General features: G+C 41.3%; 1 protein-coding gene across 2 annotated transcripts in view; it reads left to right on the forward strand.

Annotated features, from left to right (window-relative positions):
• Nucleotides 1–20,319, forward strand: part of TMEM255A (transmembrane protein 255A) — a 47,448-nt gene extending 27,129 nt beyond the window's left edge. For both annotated transcript variants that reach the window (XM_054566668.1, XM_054566669.1), the window contains 3 exons: nucleotides 5,985–6,147; nucleotides 12,738–12,881; nucleotides 19,553–20,319. In XM_054566668.1, coding sequence (XP_054422643.1) covers nucleotides 5,985–6,147; nucleotides 12,738–12,881; nucleotides 19,553–19,711 — 466 coding nt within the window. In that variant the 3' untranslated portion in view covers nucleotides 19,712–20,319. The remainder of the gene's footprint in view (nucleotides 1–5,984; nucleotides 6,148–12,737; nucleotides 12,882–19,552) is intronic.
• Nucleotides 20,320–21,625: the final 1,306 nt, after the last annotated feature.

The raw sequence follows: 21,625 nt of genomic DNA on the forward strand, positions 1-21,625 counted from the left end.
CGCAGGCCACATGCAGCCCAGGATGGCTATGTATGTGGCCCAACACAAAATCATAAATTTACTTAAAACATTACGAGATTTTTTGTGTGTGATTATGCGTCACAATGTATTTAATGTGTGGCTCAAGACAACTCTTCTTCCAGTGTAGTGGCACAAAGACACCAAATGGAATCCCTGAAAGATTCTCAGTGCAGGAGTTCTGAAGGCTCAGAAAGGGAGAGGGAAAGGGAGGAATTGGCAGAAAGGGCCTGAATGGGGCTAGATCCAGAGGGGCAGGTGGATGCAGTCTCTTCCTCACTCACATTCCCTACTCTCTGTATTGGTGGGGACAGTTTCTCTGGGTTGAGGATTAAGAATGGACAGATGAACAGACTTGGAGGCAGGGAGGAGAAAGGGGGAGCTCAGCATCAGCCCTTTACCCTCTTCACTAGCACCAGACCCATTTCGTTAAAAGGTCTGGCAGAGGAAAGGAAACTTAAAGGCTCAAATGAGGTTTGGGGATTATCTGGGAGGTTCAATTATTCATGTTATAATAATAACTAACACTTGTAAAGGACTTCCTTCCTAGCAGTGGTGATTGAGAGCTGGCTATAATTGTACTTCCTGAGCCCATCCTTCCAAAAATGATCAAAGGAATGTAAAATAGGTCCCAGGGGAATTTGGGTTCTTTTGCTTTCTTTCCTCTTGCTTCTCCTCATTCCTCCCTCCCCTACTCTGCCCTTCCCTCTCTTTTTCCCTCCTCCTTCCTCTTCATTCTTCTTACTCCCTTCTCCTATCCGGCTTCATGGCCTCCTGGGCAGGGGCTAGGACCTGGCCAGAATGGGGCCTGAGATCTGAGAAGGAGACAGGAGGCCAACTGAGGAGCCTGAGAAGTGATTCCTCGCAGACACACTTTTCTCTGTGTAATTAGGTGTGTTTCTGACAAAAGTTTGAATAAACTAAATCCTACTTTAAATTCCATTTTGCTGAGCCCTTAGGAGAATTTTTTGAATGTGGATACTCAAGCCCAGTTTATCTTTCTGTCAATCTGAACTTCATAATGACTTTCTAACTTTCTTAAAGCAAGTTATGCCAGGATTATCTTCAAGGATCTAAAGGAATTTTATGGGGAGTTGCGCTAAACTCTGGGCTCCCTAAAGGCAGTGAACATGACTTCATCTTATCTATATCCCCAGGCTCTAGTATAAGACCAGGCATGAGTAAAGGCATGGGATGAAAAAGGAGTGAAATTTTTTGAAAAGGAACAAAAAGAGAAACATCCTTTTCACCAGGAAAATAAATTATGGGACTAGGTGACAAGAGGGGTCATGAGGACATTGCTCTTAAATATCTTCAAATCTGGAAATGGTTTTCACTTACCTGATGCCTGGTCACCAGCCCTGAGCAGCAGTCAAGGCCCTTTGCAAAGTCTGTTGTGCTAAGATTCCAAGGGCAAGGCCACTAGAAAAGCACTTACTAAGCTTTTCATCAGGAAACCATCTCCAAGGCCATGATACTTAAGAGTTGATGATCCTACAATAGAAGAAAAGTTATATCTTGACCTGAGGCTTTTTCCAGCCAGCTACAAAGAGACCTCAACTCTAGGCCTAAATATAGCTAGCCACAAGCACTCTGAGGCTCAGAGACTTTAATTTTGCCGAATGCGTATTTGTTTTCCTCACATAAAGCCTATTTTTAATCAATTGCCAGCTCCTCCAGTCCATTTCCTGGAAAAGAGGCCAAGAAAAAAAAAAGTGGGAACAAACACATCAAGCAGTCATTTGTACAGTGCTACGGAAACACAGAGTTTCTACTGTCCCCTCAAACCCACAGACTTTCTCTGATGTCAGGGGCAGTGAGGTTTTAATACCAAACATAGATTATTTCATTTAGCCTGTGCAGGAAGGTGGCTTTCTCTAGGACACAGCTCCTCAGCAGCAGCCTTTCAGCATACCTTACTCAGCGTTGGAGAGGTCAAGTCAATATCACTGGTTTTCAGTTTATAACCTAAAGGAAATGAAAGGAAATGGAAGTGCTTTGTGAACTGCTTCAACGAGTAATAAAATGAAAGATGATAGGTTATTTTCATTCATTTTTTCCTTTGACAAACTTTTATTGTGCTCCTACTATGTGCCAGGGACAATTCTAAAAAATACCTATCAGTAAAACATAATTTTGTCCTTAAGGAACTCATTTTACCAGGGAGATTGTGGGAAGGGGGAGTGGCTAAACAGAATACATGCAGTGGGAGAAATACACAGAGCGCTGTTTGTCCATCAAGAGTTGGCAAAAGGTTCCAGGCCCTTAGCATGCCCTTCTGCCTTACCAGAATCAGTTGCCTCCTACTTGGTTAAATGGGGTCTGAAACACAGAAAGGTTATCTGATTGTCCAGGCACACCCAGCAAGTTGAGAGCAAGGGGACGAGAGCCCATATTGGGTAATCAATCTCATGATCAATGCAATGATCAGTCTTTGAACTCGGTTATTCATTCACCAAGTATCTATTGATGACCTATAACATTTGTACCGCTGTAGGCAGTAAAGGAGACACAAATGTAGGTAAGAGATAACCCATGACCCAGAGCCAATTTAGATAGAGACCTTGTCCTCCTTGGCCTTGGTTGTAGCTTTAGCACCCAGCACAGCACTCAGTACTGAGTAGGCACTCAAAAAACATTGTATTAAATGGATGACTAAATTACTGACATATGCAAAGTGCCTAACTAAGGAAAACAGACTCTCTGAGACTATGGGAGTCCAGGGTAAAAGCTAATGAATGGGCATGGGAGTACTTGAAGAAGACTGTAGTGAGGTCAGTAGTGAAGCTTTGAGCAGTGGGAGAGATTAGGCTAGGCAGAGAACAGAAGGCATTACCCTTCCATGCAGGGGGAGAAATCTGAGCACAGGTCTGAAATAAGCATCCAGCATGGCCATCTTGGGGCTTCTCAGGATTCAGCCTGGCTAAACCGTGGACTCAACTTTGGAGTCAGATTATGGCAGGCTGAGGAATTTGGATCCATTTTCCTGAAGGTCATGAGGAACCATGGAAGGATTTTGATTAAATCAATGGATAAATGGCTTAGTTTTTTTAAATGTGTAGGAAGTGGTAGGATATGGCAGGAGAGCCCTGCAGTCATGGAGGCTTGAGAGTAGGAGAGCTAAGAATGCAAAAGATGGAATTTCAGAGGAAGATCTGTCCAGAGACTAAACCAAATGGAATCATGAGTCTCAAACAGAAAAAAAACACATTAATTTGCTAAATCCTGAACCAGATATAAGTATTAATGTTCTTTTGCTTCATAGTTCAGTAAAAAAAAAAAAAAAATATTTCAATGGCTACTGAGCCTGCTCAAACTGAAACCAAACATATATTTTCTACAATTATTGAAAGTTTTTAAACAAACTACCGATCTATCCTCATGTTGTGGCCTGTGTCTTTAAAGTGTTAATGCCTTTTAAGAACAAGATTCAAAGATTCAAATCATGTTGCCAGAAGCTGGCTCTCAAAAAGGAAAAAGTATAGCTGCATGTTTTGGTGGGGGCTCTTATTATGTGCTGGTATACTGCTTTCATGCATTTTCTAATTAAATCATCAAGGCCCAGACGAGTTAAGAAAGTTGCTCAGGGTCAGACTACAAATAAGTGACAGAGCCAGGGTTCAAATGCAGTCCTACTCCAGAGTCTGCTATGCCATACTGCCTATCTATGTGTACTGCCAGACTGCCCTCAGTGTCTTAGGAGATAGGCAAAGATAATTTGGGGGAAGTCAGAAGCTGACTCTCAAGCTTCTTCTGGTTCCCTATAAGCCCACGCTTTCTCTTACACACAGGCATGCCCTTTCCAGTGGATAGTCATTGTCCAGCTCTGTCTTTCTGAGCATAAGTAATCTCTGTATCCTCCCTGCCCCATTACCCAGGACTCAATACAGTGCAAACTAACAGGAGACACTAATTGTATGCTAAGGGTGGTCTCTTCAGCTATGTTCTGGAAAATAGTGAAATCCAATTAAAATTCTGATTAATTGAAACACCTTTAACATTCCACTATGGAAACTTACTACGTAAGACAGTGGTTCTCTAATATCAGTGAGCACATTAACACAGATTCCTGAGCCTCATCCCCCAAGATTCTGCCAGATTCAGTAAGATTGGGGCTGGGCCTAAGAATCTGTTAACCAGCTCTTTCTCAAAGACACATACATTTACACACAGACATCCATAGGCACATACAAATGACACCCTTACACACATAGGAAGACACACATAAATCAAACACAGATGATTCTGATGCAAGCTGTCCTGTAATAACAGATTTCAAACTCTATGAGAAACACGGAATTTAAAAATCCTCATATAAATTCATCTGACAAGTTTAAAAGTCTTTTCTTGTGTGACTAATCTCTCCCTGATTCATTCTGGAGGTTAACTTTCAATTTTTTTCTTTCTCATTTTCAGTGTTTTTATAGCAGGGGAGTGATATGTAACAACTAACTTGATGCCAGAGTGTTTGGTTGTGACTTTCATTTTAAGAATCACAGTTTTAGGTTTCATTATTGCTTCCAGTTGTAAATCAGTTTACAACAGCCTGGATGACAAGAACTTTCATTTAATTCATTCACCAGGTATTTACATAGCACTAACTACATCTCAAGCACAGCAGTGAACAAAAGGAACCAAGTCTCTGTCCTTATGGAACTCACTTTTGAGTTAGGGAGACAGACAGTAAGAAGCAGACACATTAGTAAGAAATGAGTGCTACAGAGCAATTAAAGAAGGGAAAGGTCTTAGTTTGGGCTGCCATAAAAAAATAGCATAGACTGGGTGGCTTCAGCAACAGATATTTATTTTCTGGTGCGCACAATTCTAGAGGCTGGAAGTCTGAGGTCAGGGCTCCAGCATGCTTGTGTTCCAATAAGAGCTTTCTTCATGTCATGAAGATAGCAGCCTTTTCACTGTCTTCCTTCACATGGGCTTTCCTCAGTAACTGTGGCTCTCTCTTTCTCCCCACTCCCCAACTCTTTTTATAAAGCCACCAATCCTATTGGTTAGGGCCCCCCTTTTATAACATCATTTAACCTTAATTACCTCCTACAACCTCTTCTCCAAATACAGTCACATTGGGAGTTAAGGCTTCAACATATGAATTTTGGATGGGTCACAATTCAGTCTATAGCAAGTATTGTGATAGAGAATGACTGGGCTGGAGGTGCGGCGGGGGGGAGTCTTTAAACAGGGTTGTCAGAGAAGCCCTCTCCAAAGAGATGATAGTTTTTTTTCCAGCAACTCAACTTTAGATCTTTATTGGAACATTGTTTTTTGTTCGTCAGTGTTTTGTTTTGTCTTGAGAAATGAAACACTGAAAATTTCGAAAGCTGAATTCAGATCCCAACCCTACCTCTTATGACTTGAGCACATTCTTAACCTCTCTGTGCTTCAGTTTCTTCCTCAGTAAAAAAGGAATGGTGATAGAACCTTCCTCATAGAGTACTGTAAGGATTTACAGTGCTAACAGAACTTTATGCGAGGATGGAAATGTTCTGTAATCTTCTCTGTCCAGTACAGAAACCAGTCACTAGTGTGACCCTTACACGTGTGGCTATTGAGCACATAACATGTGGCTGATGAGACTGAAGAACTGAATTGTTAAAATTTTACTTAATGTTAGTTAATTTAAATTTATATAACCTCATGTAACTAGTAACTGCCATATTAGCACAGGTTTAATGAAGTCACATGTGTAAAATGCTTAACACTGTTCCTGGCCCATTGCAAGTGTCAATAAATGCCATCTAAGATTAGGGTTAGTGATGGTAACAAGTGTTTCTCTGGCAGTAGTTTGTTTGTTTGTTTGTTTAAATAGCCTTCACACTTGGATTTATTATAGTGTCTTGCTCACCGTGTGCATTCACGGCTATGATATCCCTTACAATATCTGTGTGTTAGCCAATGCCCTAAGGGCCAGCTTGTGCCTTGGGACTGACTGAAGTGTGCTTCTCCCTGTTCAGCCGGGTGGAAATCACCGGTGGGTACTATGAATACATCGATGTTAGCAGTTGCCAGGACATCATCCACCTCTACCACCTGCTTTGGTCTGCTACCATTCTCAACATCGTCGGCCTATTCCTGGGCATCATCACTGCTGCTGTTCTTGGAGGCTTTAAGGACATGGTAAGGAAGGTATTCACATTCCACAAAGGCCCCTTTTGGGTACTAGGGCCAAGCTGGGTGGTTAGGAGCAATGGAGACCCATGTTTTGAAGGGAGGAATCAGAAGCAATTGCTTCAAGGATGTAACTGCCTTCAAACATCTCAAGTTGAAGGAGCCAGGTAATGCAATCTGTCTGCAAATATTTCTTGTTAACATCAGTTGCCTATGTTCTTGAGGCACATTCTGGGGGTGGGTGGAGGAGGAAGGGGGTCCTCACCTCTCTGGTTCACGCTGGTTGTGTAAACATAGACTTTTCAAACTGTACGACTCACCCCAGCTCACACACACAGAGATTTTTAGCAGAAACCTTTTTGGGTAGTTTTTCCCCTAACAGACTTGGGGAGAGATGGAAGGAAAGAGGTTTTTTAGCTACAGGTAAAAGTAATGCTAGTTTCCCCCTCACAGGAATTTCATCCTAGAGTTTCTCCAGAAAGAGCATCTGGACTCTTTTTCCCCCCTGCATTTGGAGAGTGAGCCCCAGCCTAAGCTGCTTGCCTAGTCTTGTCCTCAGCCTCAGCCTCAACCTCAGTCTCAGCCTCCCCATGTTCCCTATCCTCATTTTCAACTCTTTTCCATCTTTGTGTGTGTGTGGGTGTCTGCAAAGGCACACAAGGACTCAGCACCCAGTAGGTGATTCATAATAATGGGCTCCTTTCTTTTGTTTTTAAAGCATTTCTAAACATTTACTTGCTTATTGAATAAACCTTGATCTCTGCTCTGGCCAGGTGGCTCTGTTAGTTAGAGTGTCATCACAACACGCCAAGGCCGTGGGTTTGATCCCTTGTCAGGACATATACAAGAACCAACCACTGAATGCATAAATAAGTGGAACAAATCTCTCTCCTCTCTTTCTCTTTCTCTCTCTCAAATAAATTTAAAAAAAGAAAAATAAAAAATAAACTTTGATCTCAAATTATAAAGAAAATAGCTTTAGAGCTATGGTTATCCTCTTGGCTTCCTATGAAGATAGAATCACTTGTGGTGCTTTAAAAACCTAAATTCCTGAGCCCCTCCTCCAGGGATTCTGATTTAATTGGTCTAAATTGAAGCCTAGAAAATTCTGATCTGCAGCCAGGGTTGTGGACCACAGCTTTAAAGGAATGTCCCAAGTATTTAGGGAATTATTTTGTCCATAAGAGGGGTTTTTCTTTGACCCTAGAAATGAGGCAGATAGCCCCCAGGCCCTTGGCTATTTCTGTCCCAGTTTGGGGTCTCTGAAGAACAGGAACCTGAAAGGCAGTTGGTTGTTTGACTCTGAACTGTCAAATGGATGGATAATGGAAAATCAAAGGTGGGCTAAAGAAAAACTCTGCAGTTCTAGGCAGCAAGTCCCTGGCAAGATCTGGCTGACTGGAAGTATTGAGTGTTCCTGCTGATGACCCTAAGTCAAGAGAAATCCTTCCCTGCTCTTGCCCAGCCTGTCTGTCCATTTGTTTGTCTTTGTCTCTTTTCTCTCCCTCTCTTCATACGTGCACTTCTCATTCCCACGCCCTTCCTCCCACTCAGGAAAGCCCAAGCACAGAGGAGTAGGCCAAGCGTCAGCAAGGTGGGGCCCTCGAGGAGAAGGAGGAGGGAGAAGGATTTCCTGTTTGGGCCTGAGGGAGCTTTTGGTGAGAGAGCGGAAAAGCTTTTTCTGGGTTGGGACTTCTTTGGGGAAAAGAATGCCCTTTGTTCTTGGAGACTTCCCCCAGGGTGCAAGTGAAAGCTGAATCTGAGACAGGCTGGCTGGCTGGCTGGCAGAGAAGCTCCTGGGTTGGTGAGTTGAGGAGATAGGACATCAAGACAGGTGTGAAGAATTCTCTGAATCATTCCTAGAGTTTTCAGACTTGGGTAGCAGAGCCACCCTGAGACACAAATGGAGTGGGTGACAGCTGCTTGGTAGGTTCAGTGGGGTTCCACCAAGGACCCTTCTCAACAGTCAGTGGACCATTGATGTCTAGGCTTATTTCTGAACTCATAATTTCACTGTGACCTTTGCTTCTAAGGGGAATAGGGGGTTTGTTGACAGTCTGTCCACATAGGTGGCAGTAATGGCCCTTTACTCTCTACAAAGTGCTTTTGCACAATTAATTTCTCTGCTCCTCACCACTGCTAGTAGCTTGTGAGATAAGTATTACTGCCACCATTTCACAGATGAGGAAACAGGCCAACAAAGGTCAAGAGACTTGCCTAGAGCTAAACAGCAGAGCTGGGACTGAAGCCCAGTTTTCTCAGATGCCAGAGCTTTTGCTCTTTTTACTCCATTCCAGCTTCCCCTAACTAGCATTTGGTTAGCCCTTTCTGGTTCTACAAGTGTTTTCACAAACATTACCTCTTTTGTTTAGCTGCTTTAATATAAAAAAAATTAAATCGAGTTGTTTCTAACCGTTGAGACCCTCTTTAACAGTAAAGGAGTATAGCAAGGAAAGTTCTGATCATCATCAAATGCCAACCAAGCCTGGGAACTCAGGCAAGGACCAGTGGGGAAAATAAAAAAAACAAAAGCAGAGATCAGTGGGGCAAGATATTTGATTCATGAGGTAAGAGAACACTAGTAGGAGTATAAGATGGGAGGGCACCATGGAGGAAATACTTAGTTCGCTTTATTAAAATGAGACATGGTGTAGAAAATCCTGGAACATCCAGCAAGTGAACTTAAATAAAACCCTCAGCCTAGGTTCAAATGCAGTTGGTGACTTGTGGTGTACCTCCCTCTAAGTAGAATGCCCTGGGATCTGCAGAGAGACTCAGGGGTACTGGCTGATGATAGCCATTTCCTAGGGAGTGAGGACAGGAGCCAAGGGCTGTGAGCTGGTAGTCCTCAATAGGATCAGCTAGGAGCCACCATTTCTGGAGTTGTGGGACCCTGAAAGGAAAAAGAATGTCTTCATTCCCTGACCAGAGGTGCTTGGTAAAAAGAATCTTAAAGAAATGTTTTATGAAGTATTTGTTGACCAAAGCTATAAGGATTAGAGATGATTCTTTCAAAAGTGGTCATGTCTTGTCATTTTCTCCTAATTGGTGTCTCTGGTTTAGAGTAAAGTGGAAAGGAATAAAAGTGGCATTATTTCCAAAGTCCATAATCATTGTCTCAGAACAGACTCAGTTTTGTCCAGATAAGATTGCTTTCACCGTATCCTGTGCTACCTAGTAACCTTTGTTTCACTGGAGCTCAGAATGCTACTGATCAGTAATGCGGGTCTCATAACTTAAACCCCATAATTTTATTTATTTTTTAAAAGATTTTTTAAATTTATTTTTAGAGAGCAGAAATGAGGGAGAGAGAGGGAAACATCAATGTGTGGTTGCATTTCACATAACCACTGCTGGGGACCTGGCCTGCAACCCAGGCATGTGCCCTACACTGGGAATCAAACCGGTGACCCTTTGGTCGGCAGGCCAGTGCTCAATCCACTAGCCACACCAGCTAAGGCTAAACCCCATAATTTTAACAGAAATACCCACATACTCCTGTATGCACACACAAATAGAGGCAGTGACCACATTTATTGTAAAATCAGAATTATTGATTGAAAACATAACCGGGCTATTATTTGGGGCCATCTCTTTTGCTCCTTCCCTGTCTAGCTTTTCGCTTCACCTCCTTTTGATTCCCTCATCTTATTTTCTCTATATCCTCTACTCTTGACTCTCTTCTCTCTGTGGCTTTTCGGTGCTCATTCAATCGTCCTCTGATGTTTCTTCTGTTTCTTTCTCTATAATAATCAACTTCCTTTCAAAGATTTTCCTGGCCCTCCAGCTTTGCTGAATGCACACACACAAAATTTATAGATAGAGTTTACATTGTGTGATTATTTCTCTATGGTTAGGCTTAATTTATTTACATAAAGGAACTGGTTTCATTTTGCAAAAGCTGGAAGGTGTGTGTTTATTTATTTATTTTTGATGGATATTATTGAGATTTCATTGGTGGCCTTTCACTTTTAGGAAAAGAAATCTATGAAAAAAAGTAATGAGAATGATAAATCACTGAACCTAGAAATACTTTAATTGGCTAGCAAGTTATACATATACTATTTATTTTCTTACATCTTTAACTCAATACAAATAATTCATGCATTATTTGTTTACTTAATTAATTAGTATATCAGGAATCAAAATAGGCCATATGTTAGCTATTCAACTGGGAAAGAGATTTTGAAGTAATTTGTTGTTGTTCTGAGAAAGTACACAATGAACCACTGAACCATTATGATGTGCTAAAGAAACCATGGTATTGTACCCAGAGTATTCACAACCAAACATAAGAATGTATTCTGATAAATATGGATAATGACTAACCAATCGATCTTGGTTAGTCACCTCTCTTTTTATTATGGAGGGTGTGTTTTTAATTGACAGAAGGCCTAGAGAACATGATTTCTGGAACTTCCTCAGGGATGAAATTTCTTCTTAGAATTCTGGTGGAGAGGTAAGGGCATTTCTAAGCACTCTTCCTCTGTAACGTGAGCCAACCCTTAGAATGGCCAATATCTCTGCTCTCTCCCACACATGAGAGAAGCTGACAAACATTTTTCTGGTTGTCTATGAACTGCATTTTAATGACTGAGACTTGTAGTTCTTCAAATCATCTAGAAATGTAAATAGTAACCCACTCCAAGGAAGAGAGCAACAGAATTGTGTTGAAACTTGCTGTAAGGGAGTTTCCCCTGCCAACACCCCGACATGGTTGCCTGTGCCACTGCCAAAGCCTGCCCACACATTTTTATCACTTGAGAAGGAGCTTCTGCTCTCTGTTAATGTAGAGTAGATGTGTACCAGAAATAAGACACACTGATTTTGTAAACAGCTCTCAATTATCCACAGGAATGGAGGAGGTGTCAATGACATGGAAAATGGAAAAAAATATTTGCCCCACACCTTGGCCCATGCACTGAAAAAAATACAAACCAGTCTTCTTTGGGAACTAATGAGCAGTGGCGACTTCCTTTAGCAATGCTTTGGCCCTGTTGGGAGCAGGGCTCCCATCCTAGACAAGATTAGCTTTAACCCTTGAAGGGCTACGCACATGACCATGCTATAAAAATGGTATTCAATTCTTTCTGCATTGTTTTGTTTGCAAAAAAAATAATATTATTGAGATTTGGTCTTGGTCTTTCATGGTTTCTTTACACCGCTAGAGTTGAGTTTTGCTCACCAGCTTGTAGGGCTGAAGAGAAATAAATACACTTCATGTCTACATGAGAACTCCTTCACAATGTTGGAGTCTTCCAGAATCCTCACAACTTTCACAAACCTTTTGTGATTCATCACATTTTTGTCACAGCAAGAGCAGTAGCCTGTTCAGCCTTGTATATTTGACGTATATTCTGGGTCTTTTTGTTGTTGTTGTTTAAAAAATCACATAAATAAACAATTTTAAATTTTCCAAAGGTTTGAATTTTTAAAAAATAAGCTGAGGGAAATGACACAAGTAATACCTATTAGATGTAAAAATTTTGGCTGTATAACAGAAAGTGAAAAGTCTCAATTTACCTACTAATACTGTTACCCTTCCCAGAGATAACTACAGTTAACAGTTTGTTGTGAATCTTTCCAGATTAATTTTTTAAAGGTTTTATTTATTTATTTTTAGAGAGGGGAAGGGAGGGAGAAATAGAGGCAGAGAAACATCAATGTGTGGTTGCATTTTGCATGCCACCTGCCAGGGACGTGTCTTGCAACCCAGGCATGTGCCCTACACTGGGAATTGAACCAGCGACCCTTTTGTTCAAAGGCCAGCGCTCAATCCACTGAGCCACACCAGCTAGGGGAATTAATTTCTTTACATTTAAAAACACCCATACATATATAATTCTTTAGGTCTTTATTTTTACATAAATTTCGATCATGCTATATTAATATAACATGGTGGCTTCCTTTTTATTTTTTTATATTTTTGATTTTGGAAAGAATTTATTCTGAGTCAATCCACTGTGTATCTCCCAGATATTTTCATGTGTCCATATAGTGACTTGTTAGATGTGGTGGCTTCCTTATTAAACATTTATTTTTTAGAGCAATTTTAGGTTTAAACAAAATTAAGAGGAAGATTCAGAAATTTCCCATATATCCCCTTCCCATACATGCATAGCCTCCCCCTTTATCAACTTCCCCTACCAGAGTGGTACATTTGTTACCAAGGATGAACCTACAGTGAACCATCATAATCACCCAAAGTCCATAGTTTACCATATGGTTTACTCTTCAGTTTACCATATGGTTTACTCTTGGTGTTGTATATTCTCGGATTTGGATAAATGTACAATGACATATCCATCATTATAAAATCATATAGGGTATTTTTACACCCCTAAAAATTCTCTATGCTCCACCTACTAATCCCTTCCTCCAACCTCAATCCTGGACAACCACTGATCTTTATCTCCATAGTTTTGCTGGCGGCTTGCTTTTGTTTTTTATTTAACAAAATATCCTGGACAACATTCACTGTCACTAAATTGTTTATCGATAGTTGCAGGGTATTCTGTAGTATGGATGTACCTTGGTTTATTTAAACATCTTCCTAGTGATGAACATTAATATTGTTTCTAATGTGTGGTTTTCTACAGAATCCAACCCTCCCAGCGCTGAACTGTTCTGTTGAGAATGCCCATCCAACTGTTTCTTACTATGCTCGTCCTCAGGTGGCATCCTACAATACCTACTACCATAGCCCTCCTCACCTGCCACCATATTCTGCTTATGACTTTCAGGTAGGTTTTAAGAAAAAAAGAACTCTTCATTACCCTTGCTCTCTTGTTCTCTCTTTAATCATGGAACCTCCCCAATATGTATGAGGCAGCCAGGCTCTCTATCCCGGTGGCTTTTTAGCAGCCTGTGTGTACCAGTGACTAGCATAAGGACTATGTAGGCATGCAAAGGTAGGATAGATGGGAAAGGTGAGAATGACACAAGAGGAGAAGAAACAGAGAGATGGAAGAATAGGGGAGAGAAAAAAAATAGAATCAAGGTGTCTCAAATTGCCTTGACCTACACCAAGGAGAAGGATGGTATCATTTGTACCTCATCATGGACCCTTGTCCAACAGTGACTTTTTCCATTTACCTTCCACAGGGTGAGGCCTAGTCCTGCTCCTTAACACAGGGACATCCTGAGCCACACAAGGGTTTTAATCAAATCTGTAGCAATCCTTTCTTTTTCTCCAGACTTCCTAACTAGGACTACACAGAGATAATATTTTTATAACACCTCTTTCCCTATTTGTTGTCCTATTACCAAATAGGTCAGGAATAGTGTTACCAAATTTGCACTTTCCCCAGACTAAGCACAGAAAAACAGAACCAAAAAAAAGACACTTAATTAAAATGGATTCATTGTGTGCAGAGCACTTAACTAGACATTTCTGGTAAACAAATGAAATGGTTCTTTAGGCATTTTCGGTGATGGTAAACCCTCGACCACAGAAAAGTGGAATTACACTAAAATCTGGTTAATTAAAAATTGGGGAACCAAAAGCAACACCTTTGAAGGAAGGGAGACTCATAATGAATTTACTTCTATTGACTAAGAGCTCTTAAATGCTCCAAGGGGACATAAAACCATGAGTGTTTGGGGGTACTTCCAGTTAAACAGCCAGTTTAGAAATTTAAAACCCTCGGGCTACCTAATTTCAGCTTCAGATTAACAAAATAACTGAAACTGGAAAAGCCCATTTAGTTGAACAAAACATATTTTTATTTGATTTAGTTACTGTTTGGGGAGGTCTAGGACTCTGCAATGGTAGTACAGTTGACCCTTGAACAACACAGGTTTGAACTGTGCAGGTCCACTTATACGTGTATTTTTTTTCATGAAATACACAGTTGGCCTTCTGTATCCCAGGATTTTGCATCTGCAAATTAAACCAATAGCAGATGGAAAACATTATTTTCCATCGGCCATTGAGAATTTGCAGATGTGGAAGGACAACTGTTTGCATTGTCCCACACCATTTTATATAAAGGTTTGAGTATCCAAGGATTTTGGTATTTCTGAGGGGTCCTGGAACCAATTCCCCATGGAAATCAAGGGATACTTGTACATATAGTGTGAACATGGACTTTATCACTGTTATAAAATACAATACTAGAACAAGAAGGTTTCCATTAAAGCTTAGAACATATAATGTTAGAACTTGTTTTAAAGCCTCCTTATTCACAGGTAAACAATTTAGGGAACTTGTTACCCAAAGAGATGATGTAAACTGGAAAACACAAGTATGCTCAAAAAGTGCATAGATAATTTCATTGGTAAGAGAGGCAAAAGAGGAACCTTTTAATAGAATGCAAGGATGTTAAAGCTAACACAAGGGGGGGTCACCATTCTCTTGGAGCCCCTATAATAAAAAGTCATCCTGAGATAGAGGGGCAACGCATGGTTTCAGTCGAAGGAGCCACCTCCATTTTTTTTATATCAAAGTAAACTATGTTGATTATATTGATTTTAGGAATGTTCATTTTATAATGAGCCCCTTAAATAGGAACAGTAATCTCCCTAGTGATGGTCGTTACAAACTCTAAGATAGGAAGCCCCACTTTAGCATATGGAGCTCTGTCTCTCTCCATTATTCTTCATTCTAACACTACCCCAGGGATGAAAGCAAGATTGACAATGCCAGCGGTGACACAGGCTGTTGGTTTCAGTTCAGTTGTTTACTCTATGTTCCCATGTGCCAACCACTGTGCTAGGAGCTGTGGATAAAGAAATTGAATGAGGCGTAGGCCCTGCGTTATGAATGAGACATAGTCCCTAGGCTTGAGGAAGTGCTAGGGGACAGCAGTGGGAACACAAAGTAAATAGACTGTCACCAAGGGTGTTATGGAAACCCAGAAAGAGAGTACCTAACCCAGCAAAGGGATCCAAATATAGCCACCTCACCCAAGCCTACTCTATGGGCTCATAGCAGGGCCTCCAGGGATTTGAGGAGGCCTCTACTTTTTAATAACAGCTGCCATACATTGAGCACTTACTATGTACCAAGTACTGTGCTAAGTGCTTTACATATATCATCTCACTTTGTCCTTTATGGGAAATACCCTTGTCATTGCTATTTTTAAGGTGAGATGACTAAGTCGTAGAGAAATTAAGTGACTTGGGCAAAGAAATGGTAAGTGGAAGAGCAAGGATTTTAGCCCAGATCTGACTTCAGAGACTGGCTTGAGGGTTCTTTGGAAAAGCTGTAAATTTGAACACAACACAGATCTTTCCTCTAGTTAATTTTAGTATGTGTATACTTTTTACTGGTTTAAATTATGGGATTCCTAAACATGAGTCAGAAAGGGTCTCTTACTACATTATTAAATTGCTCAATACTGCAGGGGCTCCTGCAGGGTTGGGATCCATACTTCTCCAGGTTCTTTCCCTATGTTCAAGCTGTTTTTTTTATTTCCTGTTCAGAGACTACATGGTTGCATGGTGGGGATTTGAGGGGTATGTTAAGTGGTTTGTTTCCCTATAGAACTTAAATGGTGTTTTGTTCCAGTGTTTGAGTTGAGTTTTTTTTTTTTGTTGTTGTTCACTAAATTCCATTTCCTTATAGTTTCATAGGAGGAAATACCAGTCTTTACCCAAGAAAGCCAAGAGGATAGGGGAACATCTGCTTATGTTCTCAGATAAGTAGAAAGCATTCAGCAAAATGTACACCAGCTCTGACAATAAAACCACCAGAATTACCCCTGCCCCCCCAAAAAATACAGAGCTCCCTATGCTCTTCTCAGATTGTAAAAGGGCTCAAATTATAGCAGGAAAACTGACCTTTCTAGATTTTCTTGTAGATGAGTTCCCCATTCTGGTGATTTCCAAATAGGACTATTTATGTGACTTAAAGTTTGAAGACTTCTGCTTCCTTTTTATCCCAAGGATGATAGAAGGAAGAGAAGAAAGGGTTTTTGTTTGAACCCTTCAAAGTCATGCCCTTACTGGGTAGCTGTTCAATTAGGAAACTTGGGAACTTTTTTTTTTGGTCAGACATGAGCGAACACTTGGGTCTGGTCGGCTGGCCCTGAGGATGCTTTGAGTGCTGAGCTTGGAGAAATAAGACTCTTTCAAACATTGGGCTCCAAGGTGCCCTTGCTTCTAACGAACTGTTCATCCCCCAAGGCAAGAAGGAGATAAACTGAGGCTATCTTTGCCTTCCTGCTCAACTCCCCAACACTCACTTCTCTTGCCCCTCACATTCATTTCCCCATTACCTGTCCTTTAGCTCCAGCCAAGTAGTCCAAAGTCTTTCAGGTCAAAGGCATCAGTTTCCACCTCTGCTGGGAAAGTCGACCCAGTGTAGCTTCATGTAAACTCCTTAAGGATTCCAGCCATACTTCCCAGTCAGGCCTGCTGGGCCAGTCCCCCTACTTTAGCCTCATTACGGACTGATCCCTTTCCTGTCCATTTGGTGAATTGCCAAGTTTAGCTTAAAACAAAAGTCTAAGCCTATGAAAAATGCAAGCACCTTTGTTTACGTTCTTTATTCAATCACATGAGGGTATACACTAGATTTCGTCTTAGCTGTGAAAAATGATCCATTATAAATTGGACCCATTATTTAAAGGCTTGCTTTAGTCCTAGGGGAGGCGGTGTATAGTATAAGTTGCTGAGAGCCTTAGAAGATGTTGCTGCTGCCACCCAACTTCTTCCCTTTACTTCCCTTCTCACACCAATATTTTCCTTTATTCTCCCCCTTTCTTGATTTTCTGACCCCTGTTTTCCTTCCTTGTCCTTTTAGCCAATCTTCTCTCCATTTCCCCTGACTTTGCTTTCTGTGGCAGAAACCAAGGGGGAAATGCAAAGACCAGGAGATTCTGGATTTTTCTCCTGGGGACTCAGCATATCTTGCTGGTAATTTGTATCACCTGGTCAGTGTCAGAGCTAATTTCTGAGTCACTGCCTCCCAGCGCTCCTGAAGAGGGAAGCCCACTGTGACAGAAATGCAGATTGGTTCTGTAGAGTGTGGGTCAGCCATCCTGCAGAGAGGGGGCAGGCTAAGATGGAAGAGGAGAGCTGTGTGTGTCCTGAAAAGGTGATGCTTCTTTTCTAGTACCACCAGCCTGTAGGCAGCTCAGGAAGTTCGAGCTGACTAGACCTAGCAGTAGGCTCTTTAGATGTTTTTTATGCTTTGTGGTGTGCAAGGATTCAAAGCTCTGCTCTTATGAGGTGACTGTCCCATTAGTAAAGTCGACTCTTAGGCAGGAACCAAAATGCACCAGGCCAGCTCCCCAGCTGCAACAAAGCCAGATCTTTCCCAAGGTGCCTGCCTGTTGCTAGGAAACTATGCACTGGTACTGTGGGCCTTCTCCCCACCACCCCCCTTCCAACAACTCAAACCCCAAGGGTGCGTGGACTGCAGCCAATGAACTCTGTAGCTCTGCCAGGAGCCCTTCAATTTTATCCTTAAGACTCCCAGCATCCTCAAAGGAAATGAGAATCATCCCGCCCCTTCCCCCCTAATACTTCCCAAACATGAAACTGAGAAGTGAAAACCAAAGGCCGTTATACCATCCCCTTTTATTATCAAAGTGTACAACTGCCACCCACAGCAGTTGCTGCCCACAAAAGCCTTTAAATGCCTCTCAGGACAGAACTGCCTTTAGCTCCACTGCAGGAAACTTGCCCCTCCCTTCTGTGCCTGGGAACACATAAAATTGGCCTCCCCACTCTCACCATCCTGGAGCAGGATTTAAAAGGGCAGAGACCACACCCCCAGCATCCAGATCTGGTTCCTGGCGGGCTTTTGCTCTCCTCCCCGGTTAAGTGGTCAGTGTTCTTAATTGAAGAAAGCAGCAGAAGAGGAGGGAGGAAGAGAAGGAGAGAGTTCTGGATCATGGAGTAGAAAACTAGGAAATTACGATACTGATGTCTTATGAACACATAATTTCTTGGAGGGAAGAGAAAAATTGTGATTTTAGAAAGGAATCTGGCTTGCCTTGAGTCCACTGCCTGAAGTTGATTTGTCTTGAATGGCTCTGCAGGCTGTATGACCCTATCATTCCTTCATTCAAGATGAAACAATGGGTGGGGGAGGGCAGAGGGCAGAAAATTGCAGCTACAGTATCTTCTCAGTAAGGCCTAGAAACTGAAGCAATGGTCAAGACCAGGGATGAGGAGAATCAGTTAGCTGATCTCAGGCTCCAGAAACCTCATGTCAAGGCTGACTCTAGGTTGCCCCAGGCTTGGAAAAAGGACAAGATCTACTCAGACTCTGGTCAGCAGAACAAAGTAAAGGTGTGACCTCCCCAAACAGTACTTGAACTCTTGAGAAATTTTAGTGTTAGTCGGTCTTTTTTTTTTTTTAATATACCAGTTCCTCCTAGAGTTGAGACACAACCGAAAATTGCCACTCTCCAGCCCTGTTGGCTTCTGTTTGCTCTTCTGAAACTGGCCTCTTGCTTCTTGACACCCCTATAGCCCCCTCCAGCCTTCAGGCCTCAGCCATGCTCCACCACTGTAGCAAGGCAACAGTCCCTATGAGGTGTGACCATATATTCTTTGAAAACAGATAACATTTTTAAAAAATATGCCAAGTTCATCTTATATACTCCTGAAGTTACAGTCACTTGTTCAACATTAATTGAGTACCTACTACTTGCCAAGCTCTGTTCTGAGCTCTGGGGGATACAGCAATGAACAAAACAGGCCAACTCTCCTTGAGCAGGAAAATCATTAGGGTCCAGGGTATACGTGAGCCAGGCAAAGAGAAGTGGCAAATGACTCCTAACATGCCAATTCCCTGGGTATTTCTTAAATCCAAAACCATTCCCTTCTCAAAGAAGACCAAAGCTAGACAACACAAAGTAAAATGGAATCCTCAGCGTCTGGGCAACCTGAAAGATTGCTCCTCCCTTTTGTCCATGGCTTTGTTCTTCTTTGCTCTCCAATCTACCCTGCCCTTACTAAGACGTAATAAAAATTGTTGGACTTAGATTAAGGCTCCAGATCCAAGAAAGCCACTTAACCTCTCTGACCTTAGTTTTTGTTTTATTTATGAGATGGGCTCTGTAATATATTCTTATAGCAAAGAATTTCCCAGGTACTAATGACTTAACCTCAACTGTTCTTAAGGCCCAAACAATCTTTTTGAAGACTAGTTGGTATGCTATTTCCATAGCTCAGGGAGAGGTATTGAAGGTTTGGGTTATAATCATGGAAAAGGGGTTCAAAGGGAGGGGTAGGAGGAGTCTAAGGCATCTCTGCATGAGCTTTACAGCCTGAGTGACTGAGAGAAAGTGGGACTAGCCAAGTTTCATGCCCCTCATTAACTTTGTGAGGTCTTGGGAGCTCTTTATTGTTCCAAACAGAAACAAATTTGGTCTACACTCATTTTTAAATAACAACTGACTTTGGGGAATTGCAACCTCATTGCCCAAACTGATGTTGTTTTATTTTCATTACACAGCATTCTGGTGTCTTTCCATCCTCCCCTCCTTCTGGACTTTCTGATGAGCCCCAGTCTGCCTCTCCTTCACCCAGCTACATGTGGTCCTCCAGCGCACCACCCCGTTACTCTCCACCCTACTACCCACCTTTTGAAAAGCCACCACCTTACAGTCCCTAAAGAGGAATACCTACTGGCTATTGGAATTATTGTGGCTTTTGTATTTCTGCTTTAGTGGAAGTGTTTAGGGTACACAATTTAAAGTGTGATTCTTATGCATAGTTTCAAGTTTTACAATGGCCTGCCAGGCTAGGGAAAGATAGGAATGAAGCTTATTCATTATCAGTGCTGAGCAGGGGTGGCAAGGCTGAACTCAGGACTTGCAAGAGGAACAGTGCACATGCTCTAAGCAAGGCTGGGGATCCATCCCAACAAGAAGCTTATCATGTTTGGACCTGCATTACCCTATGGCTCTGCCTCTGTATTCAGCAGAAGTGTGGTTGCCATCTGTTTCATTTGGTGTAAATTGAGTGTTGTCCTCAGGCCCTTAGCAGATTGCTACCCTAGTACCTCGGTTGAAGTACCTGGCTTACAAGCCCTATCTTTCCCTACCACTAAAGTCAGTTCCTAAGGAAAATTTCCCAGGTGATGAGGCTGCATAATAGTTCCAATGCAGAGAGCCCTGACTAGGATTTTGTTTGCTTGTGTCTGGATGTTGAAAAAAGCTGTCCCCATCGCTTATTCCTTTCTTCTCTATGGGTATTGTAAAAATGGCTGCCGTGATCATTCGGCTCGGCTTTTGTTATTGGTACCTCCCAAAGGGAAAAGTGCAATATTCCCTCAAGTAGTGGGAAACAGGGTTGATTGTTCCAGAAGCATTGGAATATATAGAGCAACATGTGAGATGTTTTAAGTAGATCTGTTATACATCTGATAACTTAGAGTGGTTCTCATGTTGCAGTATTACAAAATACATTTGCTACAGACATAAATCTTATAGTTAAAATTCAGAGTTTAAAATGCTAGATTAGGTTCTTGGATTGTGACATGAATTGTTACTAATCTTTGTGACTATTTAATCTTCAAATACTGTGCTTCAACCCCAGCAAACCGCACGTATCTTGCACCCTACCCCAAAAGAATCATGTTTTAATGCCACTGCTCTTACTGGTCCCTTTTTCTGTTGAGACCAATCATGACAGTGTTCAAGATTATGAAAGTGTTACAATGCTGCTTTAAATCTGCAAAACCTCAAATGTAGCCAACTTGACAACTTCTTAAGTGTTATTGTAGATTTAAAAATCCATCTGGCACATTGTGGTACGTATTTGTACAGTTCTTTTAATTAGACATAGCTTTAAACCATCAACCTGATGTATTTAACATTTTGGCACTCAAAATGTTCACTTCAGAATGAACACTTTCATTGCAATCTTTTGTTACCCCAAGGATTGACTTAAAGATTGATAACCCTACACTCGTATCATGTAAAAATACAGGGGCTATAGGAGGGTACCTAATTAGACAGTTCTGCAAACAGAACACATACTGGAAAATTTTCCATCCCATTTTGCTACCTCCTGACTTGGATTAGAGGTAGCAGGCAAATGCTGGTGCTCCAATCTACCTTGTAGACACCCAGCCATCAAGAATTATCAAGGCACAACAAGTGCACTCACTGTTCACAGTAAATGTTTGCAAGACATTCAGTTTAACTTTCAGCATCATGAATGATGTCTCATCCAAATTTCAAATCTGAAAAATCCTTTGTGTTAGGTAAAATTACTATTATTTTCTATAGTTCTAAGCATATTAAAATTCTATTGGATTTCAAAAAGGGACTAAACCAATTGACTAACAATAAATATCAACTTGTAATACTCAATGAAATTTTTTGCTGTTTACACTTTACCTTTTGCTTTAGTGACTATTAATTTTTTAAAAGGCACCATTACAGAGTATATCCTACATTTATCACATTTCTTAAAGTGTTAAGATTCTGACTCATTTCTATGTATTTTTCTTACTTTACAAAATAACTTGAAACAGTACAGATTTTGTAACACTTAATTTGAGCAGCTTCTTTTTTTATTA

Source organism: Pteronotus mesoamericanus, unplaced genomic scaffold (genome assembly GCF_021234165.1).
Source record: "Pteronotus mesoamericanus isolate MK-2021 breed Mesoamerican mustached bat unplaced genomic scaffold, CSHL_Meso_final contig_178, whole genome shotgun sequence".
In the NCBI taxonomy this organism is placed as follows: Eukaryota; Metazoa; Chordata; class Mammalia; order Chiroptera; family Mormoopidae; genus Pteronotus; species Pteronotus mesoamericanus.